The 17,323-nt window shown below is 62.4% G+C and overlaps 1 protein-coding gene across 1 annotated transcript; it reads left to right on the top strand.

Moving 5' to 3' along the window:
• The first annotated feature begins 299 nt into the window (after positions 1 to 299).
• On the top strand, positions 300 to 12,339 carry KLF16 (KLF transcription factor 16). Its single transcript, XM_081828271.1, has 2 exons — positions 300 to 890; positions 10,040 to 12,339. Exons 1-2 carry the CDS (start codon positions 431 to 433, stop codon positions 10,339 to 10,341), a joined length of 762 nt encoding a protein of 253 aa, XP_081684397.1. The 5' UTR covers positions 300 to 430; the 3' UTR covers positions 10,342 to 12,339.
• The last annotated feature ends 4,984 nt before the right edge of the window (positions 12,340 to 17,323 follow it).

Genomic DNA, 17,323 nt, shown 5'->3' with positions numbered 1-17,323 from the left:
GAGGTGGGGTCTCCGGCTAGGGGCCCCGCGTGGGGACGGCGCGCTTCGAGAAGCAGGCGGGGACGCGCTCCAGGGCCGGAGTGGGCGCGCCGGGGGCGGCTCCTCCGGCCCAGACCCCGCCCCCGGCGGCCGCGCGCGGCTGGCAAGGCGGCGGAGGGCGCGCCGGGCGGGGGGCGTGGCTGCGCGCCCCGAGGGGGCGTCCTCCGGGCGGGGCGGGCCGCGGCCGCCCCCGCGGGCTCCGGTGCGTCAGGGCGCGTCAGGCGGGGCGGGGCGGGGCGGGCCGAGCGCGGGCGGCGGCGGCGGCGGCGCGCGCCGGCCTCCTCCTCCTCCTCCGCCTCCCGCACTCCAGCAGCCGCCGCCGGCCGGACGGGCACCGCTCCCGCCGCCTCCTTTCAGCCCGCTCGGCCCACGCCGCGCGCCCTTGCCCGGCATGTCGGCGGCCGTGGCGTGCGTGGATTACTTCGCTGCCGACGTGCTCATGGCCATCTCCTCGGGCGCCGTGGTGCACCGCGGGCGGCCGGGCCCCGAGGGCGCGGGCCCCGCCGCCGGCTTGGAGGTGCGCGCGCCGCGCCGCGAGGCCGCTCCGCCCGGGCCCCCGGGCCCGCCACCTACGCCCCCCGCCGCCTCCGGCCCGGGCCCCGCCGCCGCCGCCGCCGCCGCGCCCCACCTGCTGGCCGCCAGCATCCTGGCCGACCTGCGCAGCGGGCCCGGCGCCGCCCCGGGGGGCGCCTCGCCTGCCTCCTCCTCCTCGGCCACCTCGTCCCCGTCCTCTGGCCGCGCCCCCGGCGCCGCGCCCGCCGCCGCCAAGAGCCACCGCTGTCCCTTCCCAGGCTGCGCCAAGGCGTACTACAAGTCCTCACACCTCAAGTCGCACCTGCGGACACACACAGGTGAGCCCCGTTCTCCTGGCCCGCGCGCGCGGTCTCCTGCGCTCCTTCCCCCTCCGGGACCCCAAAACTGCGTGGCGCGTGGGGGGCGGGGAGGGGGGCGCGCCCGGGCCGCCGCCGCGCCGGCCGGGAGGGCGGGGCCTCGGTGGGTGGGGCGCGCGCAGGGGGCGTGGCGGCCACGCGGTCGGGCGGCGCGCGGTTGGCGGGCGAGACGGTGGTGGCTGCAGGCGCTCGCCCGGCGCGCGGCGCGACGGGGTCCGTGGGCGGAATCGGGGCTCCCGGACCGCCCCCTCCCCCCTCGGCTTCGTTTCCCTTTTATTTCCTGTCGCGTTCGTGTGTGGGGAGTGGATGCCGTGGTTGGAGCACGCAGCTCTGAGATGGTTCTGTCTTCCCTTCTCCTGCCTCAGTTTCCCTATCTGTAGAGAGGGAGGAGGAGCCGCGTCGCCGCCTCCGGGGTGGCAGCGACGATTCACCCCAGAGGGCAGCAGAGCGCCTGGCGCGGGGGCCGGGGTGGGAGGCGCCCCACACGTTTTTTTTTTTCCATATGAGTTTTAATAAGGCGGAGGGCGGGGCTGAGAGTGCGGGTCGAGGCCTGAGTCTGGATGCGGGAGTGGGGGGCGGGTTTGAGAGGGGCCCCTCGAGGGAATCAGGTCTCCTCACCGCGTTAGGGGGCAGGGTTGGGGGGAGGTCAGTGACACTTGTCATCTCTCAGTGCCCAGCTGGGGGTGAGGGGATGGCTAGGGGAATCAGGCGGGGGCACAGTCATCACCCTTAAACTGTCACCCCCTCCGTCGTCCCCCTCGGGGTACCGCCCCCAGAATGCTCTCCAAGCTGGGAGTTTGGGTTGGGGGTCAGGGGAAGGTGGGTCTTGCTGGCTGGCCTGGGCTTGAGTATTGAGGGTGGTCTTCCCTTGGGGAAGGGCAGGGGAGCGGGGGAGGGGGGGCATCTGGGTACAGGAGGTGAGGATGCACTTGGATTCCGGCTCTGCCACTTTCTAGCCTGTGACCTATGCTGGGGTTCAGTGTTTCATCTGTGGAAAGGGCGTGAGGAGTTCTGCCTTCTGAGGGTCACTTGGGGGGGTCACGTGCAGCTGTGGCGCTGTGGACACACTCCTGTTGTGGAGAGAGTGAGAAAGCAGGGCTGGCCCTAGTGGTGTGGTGGGGATCCCATGTGGGCAGCCCCAGGCACCCTCCTCCCTGCTCTTCGCACTCTCCGTCTCCTGCGCAGTCCCCATCCCTGTCCACGGGGACCTAGAGGCTCTGCCCCACTTGTGAGCACAAGACAGGATACGCAGCCAGGGCCGACTTGGGGTGGGGTCTGCATTTCCTCCTGGGGCCACTGTCCTTCCCTTCCCTGAGCAGCCACTACTTTTGTTACCCACATATGAAGGCAGTGAGGTCTGCGGGTCTGTGGGCAGGACGTCTGGGGTCCATGAAGATGGAGAGGCGCCTCTCTGGGGACCAGAGGGGGGATTCCGCTCTGGGTGTGGAGCTGGGGTCTGAGCAGGTCCCTGGCTCATTCTAAGTGAGTTTGCCTGTCTGAACAGCAGGGGTGCTGTAGTGGAGAGATTGTCCAGAGAGGGACCCCGTTTCTCCCACTCTTGTGCTCCTACACCTGTCCTGTCACCAGCCCTAGATCACTGTTGGATGGTGAGGCCCCAAGGGCCTTTTGGACCCCCCCCCCCCAGTGTACTGATTTGGTTTTTCTTCTTTTCTGGGTCAGTTGAAGGGGGCAGCCAGGCCACCTCCCACCACAGGTCCCAAGAGACACGTCTCCAGGGCATCCTGGAGTCCTTTGGAGCCTCCATATGCCCCCAAGCAGTGGTGGCCGCCTCTCTAGGCCGGCAAGGGGCGGGGGGCACAGCAGGATGTCAGTATTGCCATCCACCTTTTAAATGAGAAATTTAGGTTCACAAGGCCCAGCTAGGGTCGGGGGAGTGTCCCAGTGAAGGGTGCGAGTAGTGGGTGGGGTCGGGCAGGTGCCATCCCTGATGGATCCCTAGCTCCAGTGGGAGCTGTGACTCTGGGTGTCCTGTCTCAAAGCCCTCCTTATAATATGGCCTGGGAACCCAGAGGGCACAGCTCCTGGACGGACCGATGGCTCCTGAGATTGGAAATCCCTGACTTAGGCACCCTTGGTGTTCTGTCTCCCGAGGGTTTCGGACACCTGTGTGCTTGAGACTGCTTGTTCAGTGTGTCTCCGCGCCCCCCCGCCCCCCGCTACCCGCCCCCCGCCCCCGCCCCCGGACCACAAAGCCCAGCTTAGTGGCTGTGCAGAGGCCTTTAGCTTTCCAGGCTCCTAGTAGAGGGCGATGCCGCTGTTATGCCTGGCTTGGGGGTGGGGAAGCCAGGCTTGCCCGGGCTGTCCCAACCAAGGCTAGCTTGGTGTTGCCCTTTGCCAGGGATGGGCCTGGGGACAAATGTGATGAGGAATAGTAATTACAAGTCAGCTGGGCCATCCCCAGAGGGCCTTTGGGAGAGAATCCGGCCTTCCCCTGCTTTGCCTGAGGATCAGTCTTCCTCCCTGTAAAGAGAATCCCAATCCCAGTCTAGCTCCATTTTACAGAGAAGCAGACTGAGGCACGGAGCAGGATCCTGGCCAGAGTTGAGTGTGGTACCCCCATCATCCCTGCTTCGCTTGGCATAGGGGGTGGTGAGGCTGGGAGGGCCACCCAGCTGCAGGGGCAGGGCTGTCCCGTGGTCCCCTGGGTCTGGCCTACAGCCCCAGCATGGAGCTTTCCCGTGTGGGGTGGGGAAGGACTTTGGAAGCTTCAGGAGAAGTTGACGCCGTTGCTATGGATACGGAGAGTGAGAGGAGAGATGGGGCGGGGGCGGGAGGAGAGACTGGCTGTCTACTCCTTGCTCTCCCAGCCTCCATATCCGGACTGTTTCCCTGCCCCAGAGTCCCTGGTGCCGAGCAGGCGGTGAGCTGTGCCCCTGCTGGGGTCTCGGGCTCCTTCCTGGCAAGAGGGAGCTCAGATCCAGAAGTGGAGCTTCTAGGCCCTTCCCCAGGGCACCGCGGATACCATTCTCTGGGGGTGTCCTGGGCACCGTGGGGGTTTCAGCAGCATCCCTGGTCGCACCCACTCAATGCCAGAAACATCCCCAGTTGTGACAGTGACATGTGTCCCCTGGGGGAGTTGCAGGATCACCCCCAGGTGAGAACTCCAGTTTTACTCTAAAATCCTGTCTCCTTAAGTTTGAGGAATATTAGGGGCACCTGGGTGGCTTGGTCGTTGGGCGTCTGCCTTTGGCTCGGGTCAGGGTCCCGGGGTCCTGGGATCGAGCCCCGCATCGGGCTCCCTGCTTGGCGGGAAGCCTGCTTCTCCCTCTGCCACTCCCCCTGCTTGTGTTCCCTCTCTCGCTGTGTCTCTCTATGTGAAATAAATAAAATCTTTACAAAAATAAAATAAGGGGCACCTGGGTGGCTCGGTCGTTGAGCGTCTGCCTTCGGCTCAGGTCGTGATCCCAGGGTCCTGGGATCGAGCCCCGCATCGGGCTCCCTGCTCGGCGGGAAGCCTGCTTCTCCCTCTCCCACTCCCCCTGCTTGTGTTCCCTCTCTCGCTGTGTCTCTCACTGTCAAATAAATATCTTTAAAAAAAAAAAAAAGTTTGAGGAATATTAGGTGAGCATCTAGCGTGTGCAGGGTACTGTGGGGACATCCCAGTCCCTGTGCTCTGACACCCTGGACCCTTGGGAGGGGGGTGACAGCAGCAGTGATGGAGGAGGAGGCCTCTCAGCTGACACCATGGGGTCCTGTGGGGCAGGAAGGGGTGTGTCCCAGGAGAGGGGACCGCACCCTGGCTGCAGGGGATGGGGACAAGGGACCTGGGGTGTGAGTTTTGAGGATGAGGTGGAGGTGTGAGGTGGAGGTCAGGGCAGGTGAAGGGTTCCATTTAATCCCAAGGGCAGGGTGGAGAGTGGGCAGGAAGGCAGGCCCGGCTTTGCAGAGGAAAATCCGTTTATGGAGCAGGGATTAGGGTCCCGCGAGAGGGGTTGAGGAGGGCAGGCTGCCCGCATGGGAGCGAGAGGGGTGGGCCAGCCCACAGACTGGGTGCAAGTGAGAAGCCCTGGGACATGGAGAGTAGGAGGTGGCTAGGGTGAACCCTAGTTTTTCTGAGTAGCCCAAGGGGGCAGGGTGGGGGTGGTGGTATTCTTGGCTGAAGAGGCCCCCAGGGGAGAGGCACATGGGGAAACTGAGGCCCAGAGGGGAAGTAGCCACCACCCTCCCAGGGCCGAGAGGACAGCAGAGCTTCCCCCCCTTCCCCAGGCAGAGCCGTGAGCTCCTCTGAGGATGGGGGTGGGGGGGTGTCAGGAGACTGGTGGCTTATGGGGGGGCAGGGTAGGGCAATGCCAAGCCTGAGGGGGGCGGGAGTGGCCAGTGAGCTCCACCTGGCTCCCCCCTCCCACAAGGGGGAGAGCTGCTGGAACTGGCTTCAGGTGCTGGTGCTGTGACCAGGCAGTGGGGGAGGTCCCCCAACATTGTGGGGGGTGATAACCACCCCCCACCCAGGCTCCCTGATAAAGGTGGCCCAGATGGCCCGGGAGCTGGCAGATGATACCAGCGCAAGGAGCCAGCCTCCCTCGGAGGGAGGGCGGGGAGTGGGGGCCGCCCTGACTTTAACCCTCGCCCAGTGCTCTTCCAGAACAGCAGGTCTCCCGATGACACATGCTGTGGGGAGGGGGGGCTGTGAGAGTTGTTACCCCTCACCCCCAGGCACGAAGAGCCCCCGGGCCAAACGGGCCAGTCTGGGTGGGAAGCGAGCCACAGCAGTGTGGGTCTTCAGGGAGGAAGGAGGGATGAGGGGCTGCGGGGGGCCGGCCTTTAAATAAACGGTAGAGATAGCACCTCCCTGGGCGGGTGGGGGGTGCGGTGGACAAGATGACGAACACACCATTAGCTGCTGCTGCAGCCCGCAGCCTGAGCCTGACTCTCCGGACCTGTGGACTCCCCGCAGAGTATGAAGTGTGCACGGCACGCATGCCAGGCCTGTGCCGGCAGCTTGACGGTCAGGTGAGGGGGCAGATCTCACACCTAGGAGATGCTAAGCACAAGGATAGAGAAGCCGAGAAAGGGGACAGTGGAGTGCACCAGTTGGGTAAGGAGAAGCCAATATTATGGGTGACGGTATACAGGGAAGGGGCAGAGTGACGTGGGGAGAGATTCCAGGCAGCGGGAACATGGTGGGTGAGGATTAGTGAGTGGGGCTGCAGAGAAGTCGAGGGAGGGTGAGGGGTCCAGGTAAACTCTTTCAGCTTTGATCTTGGGTCAGGGAATAGCTCTGGGAGGTTGTAGGGCAGAGCACAGACTGGGTGGCTCAGCCACAAGCTGATGGGCTACTGCACTAGTCCAGGCAAGAGCTGGGTCTGGAAATATTTTGAAGGGGTTAGGGATGGGATTTGCTGCCAGGTACCAAGCAGGCCAAGATGAGGGATGGAGATGGCCAGGAGATGCCTGTCTAAGCTCTGGTGGCAACAACAGAGCAGTTGAAAGGGGAAACCTGCAGGAGGAGTGGGGGATGTGGGGGTGGGTAGGTGGTAAGCCTTGGGTTTGGGGGGGCAGGGCCCAGGGGGGTATTTAAAATCACAGCACGGGGCCGCCTGGCTGGCTCAGTCGATGGAGCATGTGACTCTTGATCTCAGGGTTGTGAGTTCGAGCCCCACAATGGGTGTGGAGATTACTTCAAAACTAAGAAAGAAAATCACAGACTAGTGGAGCTTCCCATAGGCAGCGGACTTTGTAAAGCCATCAGAGTAGCCAGCTGGAGGTGGACCCCATGCCCTGCTTTCCAGACCTCACCTTCAACTTCTCCCCTTTTCTGCTGCACCTTCACAACTGTTCTTTGGGTTATTTTTTTTTTTTTAAGATTCTATTTATTTATTTGACAGAGAGAGACAGTGAGAGGGAACACAAGCAGGGGGAGCAGGAGAGGGAGAAGCAGGCTTCCCGCGGAGCAGGGAGCCCGATGCGGGGCTCGATCCCAGGACCCTGGGACCATGACCTGAGCCGAAGGCAGACGCTCAACGACTGAGCCACCCAGGCGCCCCATTTGGCTTCTTCTGGACTTGTCGGGTCATCTCCGGGAAGCCCCTGGCCCTCCCTGCCATCGGCTGCAGCCCCAGCCTTCCCTAGCTCTCTGGGAATTCTCCCTCACCTGGGCCCCTCCCCCCTGCCTCTACCCAGTGGGTGGGCATTTGTGCAAGGGTCAGCTGCCCGACACACCTCTGTCCCTACCCCAGGGATGACTCAGGAGGTCATGGTGAAGGTTAGTTGTCAGAGCCCCGGGCTTTGGCCCCTGTCCCATGAAGTCCAGGCAGGCCAAGCTGTCTTGGCCCAGGGACCACCTTCACGTTACCCTCTATCAGGTCTCCAGGACCTCTTGGCCTCCATTTTTCTGAGCCAACATGACACTGTGGTGACTCCAACTGTCCCCAGGTCACCCCAGCCCGGCCCAAGTCAAAAGGTCATGTCCACCGGCTCCCCGCCCACCACATCTTCCCCCACCCCGGTTCCAGTCCGTTCTGGAGCAGCGGCACCTGCGGCCTCCTAAGCGCCCCCCACCCTGGCTAGTGGACCGTGGGAGGCTGACAGGGCCTGCTATCTTGCCGGCATTCGCCCACCGTTGTGGGGGCGGGAAGCCTGCGCACCCGAGTCCCCGCCACCCACGTGTGCACGTGAGCTCCCCAGCAACTGGGTGTGGAGCGGGGCTGGCCGGCCTGCAGCCGGCAAGTCGACCCCAACCCCCGCCGCCCCCGCCCTAGCGGGAGCGGGACCACGTGAGCGAGGCCGGCTGCGCTGTGGATGTCCCTGCCGCCACCGAGCTACGAGCTACGTGCGGCAGCTGTGTTCCCGGCGGCAGCACGCGCCCTGCCCCAGTGCGCGCTGGCACCGCTCTTGCAACCTGCTTATTGCAAAGTGGAACTGCGGGGAGGAGGGGAGGCTGGGAGGCGGGTACCAGTCCCGCCACCGCCCGAAATGGGGAAGTGAGCCAACTGCGGGGCGCGCCAGCAGCGGGATGGCCCCCCCTTCCCTTCTGCTTTTCCCCGCCTGCGCCCTGCAAGATGGCGACAGGACTGCATGCCCCTCGGAGGGGCATCGCTCCCCCAGGCACCGGGTCTGGCCTAGAGCCAGCAGCCCCGCCCCCCAAACCGGACTCCCTTCCCCCAGACTGCAACCCTGGGGGCCTGTCACCTCCAAGCACTCCACCGTCCGGGTGGGGCGGGGGTCCTTTCCCAGGCTGTTTTGAGCTCCGTGGTTCTGTAGAGGATGTCTCTGCTGAGATTCCTCCCCCTGCCTTTGGGATTGTTCCATGGAAGGGTGCAGCCCCAGAGATTTGCGGTCTGCGAAGTCTTGGGTACAGATGTGTAACCCCCCCTCCCCCCGGGGTAGGTGACTCTGGCACACCTGGATTCACAGCCTTCTGGGGCATGCCCGCCTGCAGCTGTGAGAAACCCACAAGAAATCTTCATGGGGGGGCTTGCTGGACCCACCTCCTCCTTTGGTTTTGGGGGTGGCCGGCAAGAAGGGATGGGGGAGGGGAGGTTTTAGTCTAGCTCTCTCCTGGGCCACGGGTGATGGCAGGAGCCCCCTCTGCCTCTCCTGACTCCTACCTCCTCCCAGCCCTTCACCCCAGGACAGTCCCTCAGCTTTCAGAGCAGAGATGTTCCTGGCTCCCCCCACAGCCACACGCCTGTCCCGTGGTCCTTCCTGCCGGCTCCTGGTTACCTCTCCTCTGCACTGGGCCGCCATCGGTCCTGTTTGGGGGGCCTTTCTCAGACCCCAGGCCATGCACCCCTCTTCTGGGTGTGTTCCCTGACACAGGGTCAGCCTGAATCACCACAGTGCCCAGCCTGGGCCCGGTGTGTAACCCAGGAGGTGACCACCCTGACCCCGCCGTGGCTGCCCCCGAGGCCAGCCCTCTCCCTTTGTACCCGGAGCTCCATCCAGTGCCACAAAGAGTGTCACAGGGGTGTGGGCGCCACGGCTCACGTGCCCACATTCTATCCACACCCCCACCACACACGCACCCTCCAGAACTCCTGGACGAAACAAGGGCTGGGAGTCCAGGGTCCCAGGTACCCGGCGCAGGGCGCAGGGGTGCAAGCTCCGGGATCCTCACGGCCCCTTGGCGTGGCGGGGATCCACCGTGGACCCAGCCTAAAAGTGGGGCCCTCGGTGCTCCCGGGAGATGCTGACCATGCTCGCTGGGGGTCGGGCTAAACCGTTCTGGGGCCGACACCCCAGACCGGAGGGGGTGGGTGCGGACGGGCGTTTGGGGCTGGCGGCGGCTGGTTGGGGCAGGATGGGCGAGGCCAGCCTGGGAGGTGGGAGGGGTCTGCGGAGGAAGTTGCCGGGTGGCGGCCCGCCCCTCCCCTCCCCGTCCGTTCCGCGGGGGCGGGGTGAGGCCGGTGGCCACGACCTCCAAGCCCTCTCCTTCCCGGCGGCGCTGTGACCTGCGGGGGGGCCGTCTCTGCCAGGGCCTCGTGCCCTTCCCCACCCTCTGCCGGGCTGTGGGGTTGCAGGTGGCCCTGGGGGACCCTTCACATGTTCCTCTACCTCTAGAGGGGCCACAAGGGTAGGTGGGTGGACCGGGCATGGGAATCTGCCCAGACACCACCCCACACAACAACGACTTTGCGCCCCGGGTGGTCATTTTCAAAAGGTGAGGGTTACTGGGGTCGCGAGCACCTGGGAGCCTCTGGTATGTCCCCCCCCCCCAGCGGAGGTGGGGACAGGACCCATTTGCATAGGGAGAAACCCCTGCAAAGCCCAGCATGCCTTGGGAGCGGGCGCGCGCGCGTGCATGCGTGTGTGTGTGCGCGCGCGCGTGTGTGTTCTGTACACCAGGAGATCTGTCTCCGAGGCTGTGCCGTGGGAGTGGGGGCGGGCCTGGTAGAGCTCAGCCTCTGCGGGTTCTACTTTTAACCCATGGAAACTGCTCCTGGAATTACTACAAGTTCCTAGGAAATAAAGGGCAGGAGTGTTCATTAGGGGTTTCGTGAAATGAGTGGGGGTTTTCTTTGCACATTTACACGTTTTAAATTCACACCCAGAATCCCGCCTCTAGAACCAGGTGGGCGGGTGGGGAGACAAATGACCAGGATCCTGTGGGTGTCCCCCAGCGCTGTTTGTCCTCTGTCCCCTCTGCCCAGGCGAACGCCCCTTTGCCTGCGACTGGCCGGGCTGCGACAAGAAGTTCGCGCGCTCCGACGAGCTGGCCCGCCACCACCGGACGCACACCGGCGAGAAGCGCTTTCCCTGCCCGCTCTGCTCCAAGCGCTTCACCCGGAGCGACCATCTGACCAAGCACGCGCGCCGCCACCCCGGCTTCCGCCCGGAACTGCTCCGGCGCCCGGGCGCCCGCAGCACCTCGCCCAGCGACTCGCTGCCCTGCAGTCTGGCGGGCAGCCCCGCGCCCAGCCCCGCGCCCAGCCCGGCCCCCTCTGGCCTGTAGGGCCCTAGTCCAGCCCACCCTGCCGCACCCCTGCTGGGCCTGGGCATGGAGCACCAGCAAAACGCCTGCTGTCCGCAGCCAGGGGCGGGCCACGGACGACAGCCAGCGTCCCCGACACTGGACCGGGGGTGGCCCTTGGGAGGGGTGGCTGGGGCCCGCGTCTGTAAATAGCCATGTTGGATAACTCTCCTCCCATGTGTTAAACAGGAACCCCAGGTGGGCGGCCAGCAGGCGCTCCCCTACCCCCATGGCCACCTCCCTGCTTTGGAGAGGGTGGATCTGGGGGGAGCGGCCCAGGAAAGGGGCACCTAACCAGTGCTCAGACTCTGCCCCCCCCAGCCCCCCTCTCCAGGTTGGGATGATGTGTGCAAAGAGCCATAGATGAACCATGGGTTACCCCGGCACCCCCCCCACCCTGCCCGGGGCCCCTCACCCCACTGAAAGCCATTGGAGATGTTCAGGGAACTGGGGTGCGGTCCCAGCCGCCCCCATCCGGGTACTCAATCTCAGGTGTCCACAGGTTCTGCCCTGCTACCCAGCTCCCCAGCAGTGGGGGCAGGGTGGAAAGGGGGGAGGCAGGGGAGGCGGGAAGGCAGTAGGGTCCAGGTTTTGCTCCTAAGACTGGGATAGGGAGGGAGAGAAACGGGTTCTTCCAAAGAACATTTTGACTCACATGGAGGGGAGGTGGGTAACAGGCTGCAGCTGGGGCAAAGGCCTCCTTATTTATTTTCCTCTGTCTCTGCTGGTGGGAAGGAGGGGGGCAGTGAGCTGCCCCTCTCTGGGTGGGTGTGTGAGTGTGTGAGTGAGGACTGCTCCTGTCAGTCGAGTCCCCAACTTTGGCCTTCCACAGCATCGTGTGACAATCAGTCAATCCCTCCTGTTTGGGACCATGACAGCCATCGAGCATAAGGCACCCCTTCCCTGCAGGTGGAGGTGTGGCGGCCGGCTCCATCCTGCCACCAGCCCTTCTTCCCGGCAGGTACCCCTGGTCACATGGCCCCTGGACCAGAGGTTGGGGTCCTGCTTGCGAGGGCAGGAAGCATGAGGGCTGATGCCTGCACCCCATGGGATAGCTCGTTTTTTTGGACCGGGTAGAATATTTTTTCAGGCACCAATCCCTTTCTTGACCTGGGCCCCATGGGTGGTCCGTTGTCCTCAGGGGGTGTGGGTGTTGGGGGGAAGGTCTGCGTGATCTGAACTTAGGGTAGGGAGGGGTAGGTGCTGTGTGCTCTCCTGGCGTATTCCTGCTGTGGCTTTGGTTGGGTTTCATTTTGGACAGGGACTGAGGACCCCTGCCCTAGAATGGGAGAGGACCCAGGCTCCCTGTCCCAAGACCCTGAAAGGACCTGTGTCCCACTGTTGGCTGCAGGAGGTTTGTGACACCTATGTGTGTTCCAGAACCTTCCTGTCTCCCCATCGGGGGCTGGGGTTTTGGATGGCGTTGTTGTGGACCAGACCCGGCCTGGCAGGATCCAGGGATGGGTCCTGGGGGTCCTGGGGAGGAGGCCAGGGAAGCCCTTTTGGAGCTGGACTGGGAAGGGTATTCTCGCTCAGTCTCTGGGCGGATCCTTGCCGGGCTGGTCCATCTGTACCCTAAACCCTCCTTTGCAGCAGTGTTGGTGAAATGCCTTAGTCTGTGGGGGCAGGCTGGGGTCCCATTTTCCCCTGTGTCTTTATGGACGTCCTCTTGATTGTCCCATCCCTGGCTGGTGCCTCTCCACAGGAGGTGGACTGTGGGTCTGAGGGCCCAGGAAGCTGAGGACTCCTCCCTGGCCCCTCCCCAGTGTCCAGGGGCCTGGAGAGACCTGTGCCCCTCCTCCCCCAAGGAGCTCGAGGTCATTGGGACCTGGTTCCAGCCACTTAGCTGTGGCATCTCAAGGATGGGGTAAGGGGGGAGGGCCCCGAGGGACTTGTGCTTTCAGGGGGCGCCCCCACTTCCCCCTGTCCTGCCTGGCCTCTTCCTTGTATTTAATTAAACAAGCCCTTTTTTAAACCCGACTCTGGTGCCTGTGTGGTTTTTCCCACCTCTGGCCTCCAGCCGGCCCGCCGAGTGCCTGTGTCCCACTCAACAGTGTAGCCCCCAGGTCGCCAGCCTCCTGCTGGGGGCCCTGAAAAGACCCCACTAGCTGGGACACGAGACAACGCTCCCTCAGCCCTAGGGCCTGGGGAGGGGGCTGCCGCCCCGCGTCACCCACGCCTCGCGCAGCGGCGCCCCCTCCTTCCCGCTCCGTTACCCGGCAACGGAGGCGCGGTGACACGGCGCGCGGGGGCGTCCAGCGCCTGCCCCCTTCCGGCTCCGGGAGCTGGGGGTGGCCGTGCCCCTGGGGCTGCTGGTGGGCGTGACAGCGCTCGTCCCCAGAGGGTCCCCGGACCCCGCTGTCTCCGCGCCGCGCCGGGCTCGCGTGCCCAGCGGATCTGCTCACGTATCGCACGCCTGCCGTCTGCCAGCTCCCGATTGGAGGGGACTGGGCGGGGGACCCCCTTCGGGAGGAAGGCTCAACGGCCCCGGGAGCATTGAGAAGTTGGTGAGGGTCTTGAACCCCTTTCCTAGGAAATAGATGCCCAGATTCCCGCGGTCTCCAGAGCCCCGAAGGCGGGTGTGGCTCCGGTGGGGGCGCACAGACCCTCCCCAGGGGCTTCCCCGATTCCGCCCCGGGGAAGGCGAAGGCCCCGCCATCTGGTGGCCGCCCCTGGCACTGCACCGCCGGCTCCCGCCGAGCCCTCCCCGGGGTCCTGCCCCTGCGGCCGCGCAGGTCGCCCACAAGCTGGGCAGGGGGCCCTCGTCCTTACTCGAGGACGGCCTCCCTGTTGCATCCCCCTAACCCCTGCTTCACTTTGTCCCCTTTCTACTGGCTTCTGCCCCGCAGGCTCACAGACATTGCTCCTTGGACCCCCGTCCCACTGTCCCCCTCAGGCTCCAGCTGGCTTTTCTGCCCCTTTGGGCAGAGTCCCTGGAATTCGGGGTCCACGCACGCAGCCCCTCCCGCCTGTCTCTCTTGGACACCATCCCACGTGCTCTGAACTGCTCGAGATGTCCCCTCCTGCCTTGGGGACGCTCCCTGGTCGTGAGGCCTCGGGGACCCCTGACCCTCCCGGATCGCTCGCACCCCGGGCTCAGGGCCCCCTCTCGCTTTGCTCCTTGTACGCTCACGTCCCCTTATGTGCCGACGACGCTCCCTGGTCGGACCTCCACTCGGACCCTCGATGTGCCCACTCCCCCCGCCAGGCTGCCCAGTCCCACCTCCCCTTCAGGCATCGGCACCTCCATCTTTCCAGGTGGCAGGCCAAAATCCTTGGGGTCACCCTTGACCTTCACTCTGTCTCTACCCACGTCCATTCCATCCGGAAATCTCCCTGGAGTTCTATCTTCAAAGCACATCCCAAATCGGCCCACTTCCACCCTGTCCTGTGTCTCCACTTAGTCTACCCCATCATCGCCCACCTGGACTGGGGCAGCCCCCTCCACCATGGCCTCCTGGTCGCCCTACAGTCCGTCCCCCTCGGTGGCCACCAGAGGGCGCCAGTGAGCACCGAATCAGGTCCCGCCCCCCTCTGCTCACAGCCCTCTGGGGCTCCCGCCTCCCTGGGGGAAAAGCCCAAGTCCTCACCAATGTCCCCAAGGCCCTGCACGACCTGCCCCCGTCCCCTCCCTGCTCTCCACTCCTCCCTTTCTCCCCCTTGCCCACTCTGCTCCAGCCACGCGGACCTCCTCTCTGTTCCTCCAACATGCCTGCCCAGTGCTGCCCCAGGGCCTTTGCACAGACTGTGCCCTCTGCCTGGAATGCCCTTCCCCCTCTACTTTCTTCAGAACTGCTCAAATCCCAGCTTCCTCAGAGGACTACATGGACCACCTCTTCTCTCAGCCTCATACCCTGTTCTACTCCCCCCCACCCCAGCACTTAGATCATGCTATCTCGGGGCGCCTTTGGCTCGGGTCATGATCCCAGACTCCCGGGATCGAGTCCCGCATCGGGCTCCCTCCTCAGCGGGGAGTCTGCTCCTCCCTCTGACCTTCCTCCCTCTTGTGTTCTCTCTCTCACTCTCTCTCTCAAATAAATAAATAAAATCTTTTAAAAAAATCATGCTATCTCATTTCCTTATTTCCTATTATCTGTCTGTCTCCCCCACCGGGAGCACCACCCCCACCAGGGTGGGGGTCTTTCCCCCGTTCAGCAGTGTTTCTAGCCGTGTGTCTGGTGCATAACAGGCACTTGGTGAATATTTGCTAAATGGATGCCCAAGGCCAGTGAGCCTGGATAGAGACTAGGTGGGCTTCACCTCACACACTTTGTCAGGTCAATGCAGGGGCCCGCCTTTCTGTTCTTGGTGATGACAGGCGTTGAGGGACCCCTGCATGAGGGGCCCGGTCCGGTGGCTGAGGTGGGGAGAGCAGTAGGCTGGGAGGGGGTCCCGCGTGTGCTCACAGGGGTCCGTGGCAATCACCAGCTGGTGGACCGAGGGTGGCCTACTGTTCACACAGAGCCTGGGATTTGCAGGTTTTTGGTGACATCCCCCCACGTTTTAAACATGGGCAACAGACAAATTTACATCATTTGAAAAACTCCTACTAAAAAAAAAAACCCTGGTGCTCAAACACACACACCGAAAACAAACACATGTGTGTCCACAGCCACACAGTCCACGATGCCCAGATGCCCTTCGACAGAGGGACGGACACACAAAATGGACACACACGGGCATGGCACTCGGCCGCAACCAGGAGCGAGGACCCCGAGCCCACGACGCTCAGGGAGGGAACCAGACACAGAAGGCCACGTGGGGTGTGCGTCCACGTGGGTGACACGTCCAGAACGGGCTCATCCATGGACGGGAAGGGGGCTCGTGGGGGCGGGGGGCTGGGGAGGGGATGGCTAGTGGGGACGGGGCTTCTTTCTGGCTTCAGAATATTCTGCAGTTACATAGAGGTGATGGTTGCACAGAATAGTGAATGTACAGAATGCCCCTGAATTTTCACTTCTAAAATGATTAATTATGGGGGCGCCTGACTGGCTCAGTCAGTGGAGCATGTGACTCTTGATCTCAGAGAAATGAGTTCAAGTCCCACCTGGGGTGTAGAGATTACTTAAAAATAAAATCTTAAATAAAATAAAATGATTGGGGCGCCTGGGTGGCTCAGTCGGTTAAGCAACTGCCTTCGGCTCAGGTCATGATCCTGGAGTCCCTGGATCGAGTCCCGCATCGGGCTCCCTGCTCGGCAGGGAGTCTGCTTCTCCCTCTGACCCTCCCCCCTCTCATGTGCTCTCTCTCTCTCATTCTCTCTGTCTCAAATAAATAAATAAAATCTTTAAAAAAATAAAAAATAAATAAAAAAATAAAATGATTAATTTTGTTAATGTAAATTTCCCCTAAATAAAAAAGGAAAAATCCACTTCATGGAATAAAACAGAGGGGAGATGGGCGCCTGGGTGGCTCGGTCGTTAAGCGTCTGCCTTCGGCTCAGGTCATGGTCCCAGGGTCCTGGGATCGAGCCCCGCATCGGGCTCCCTGCTCCGCGGGAAGCCTGCTTCTCCCTCTCCCACTCCCCCTGCTTGTGTTCCCTCTCTCACTGTCTCTCCCTGTTAAAAAATAAATAAAAAATCTTTAAAAAAAAACAAAAAACAAAACGGAGGGGAGAATCTGCCCAGGACGCCCTGTGGGAGCTGCCTCCCGTCTGTCTCTGCTGCATTTCTCATTTTCATCACTGAAGTCTTACCCCAGGTGGCACGCATTAAATGCAGTTTTCTGCCCCCCTTAGAATGGAGGGCAGATTCATTCCTTCACATTGATCCATTTTACAGATATGTGTTGTAGATTCTGTGTCCAGCTGGGTCCTGACCCTGAGATCCCCGGGTTGATGAGGGTGGAATGCAGGCAGGTGTGAATAAAATCCCTACATTGTTGGGAGAATGGGAAGGTTTGTGAGCCTGCCATGGTGGGAAATCCCCAGGGAGAGATGTGACTGTCAAGCGGAGAAACCCACCTGCATCCTTCACTGCTTCCAACCCTCCATGGCTCCCCATCGCCCTCCTGGTTTGGACAACAAGGACCCTCACACATTCACAGCCTCCAGTTGTCTCCTGCCTGGATGCCTGCTCAAGAAAGAGTCGCATGCAGGGGCACCTGGGTGGCTCAGTCGGTGAAGTGTCTGTCTCAGGCTCAGGTCATGATCCCAGGGTCCTCAGATGGAGCCCTGTGTCCGCCTCCTTGCTCAGAGGGGAGCCTGCTTCTCCCTCTCCCTCTGCCCCTCCCGCTGCTCGTGCTCTCTCTCTCTCTCAAACAAATAAATAAAATCTTTTTTTTTTTAAGATTTTATTTATTTATTTGAGACAGAGAGAATGAGATACAGAGGGCATGAGAGGGAGGAGGGTCAGAGGGAGAAGCAGACCCCCTGCCGAGCAGGGAGCCCGATGTGGGACTCAATCCCGGGACTCCAGGATCATGACCTGAGCCGAAGGCAGTCGCTCAACCAACTGAGCCACCCAGGCGCCCCATCAAACAAATAAATAAAATCTTAAAAAAGAGAGAGAGAAAGAGTCCCATGCCTAGAAACCCGCCTGCAATATTGTATGCACCCTTGTTAACACTTACTGCATTTCAAACCAGGGACTCTCAGGGTTTCAAACCCTGAGTGCGCTCAACTCAGGGTCACAGAGGCAAGGGATCTCTGCCCTCAGGACCCACTGGCTAGCCAGGAGACAGACTTTGGACAAAAACTGAGATTGTGTCCTCTGGAGAGTCATCTCTGGCCCTCCCCATCCCACCTGCCTTCCATTGCTGTACTTCTTAGTTAATTAATTTGTAATTGTGGTAAAAATACATAACATAAAATGTTCCATTTTTAACTCTTTCTAAGCTCACAGCTCAGCGGCATGAAGCACACTCGCCCTGTCGTGCAACCACCCCCACCCTCCGTCTCCAGAACGTTCCATCTCCCCACACAGAGACTGTGTCTCCACAAAGCACGGACTCCCCACCCCCTGCC

This window comes from Leptonychotes weddellii, chromosome 1, assembly GCF_054177405.1.
Source record: "Leptonychotes weddellii isolate Sample4059 chromosome 1, ASM5417740v2, whole genome shotgun sequence".
In the NCBI taxonomy this organism is placed as follows: Eukaryota; Metazoa; Chordata; class Mammalia; order Carnivora; family Phocidae; genus Leptonychotes; species Leptonychotes weddellii.
This window is presented reverse-complemented; position numbering and strand designations above follow the sequence as displayed.

What these genes read in the sequence shown, in the direction of transcription:
- KLF16 (XM_081828271.1), top strand. Translation starts at nt 431, where the DNA reads ATGTCGGCGGCCGTGGCGTGCGTGGATTACTTCGCTGCCGACGTGCTC. An exon ending in GCACCTGCGGACACACACAG is followed by an intron (nt 891 to 10,039) that starts GTGAGCCCCGTT and finishes CCCTCTGCCCAG; the next exon opens with GCGAACGCCCCTTTGCCTGC.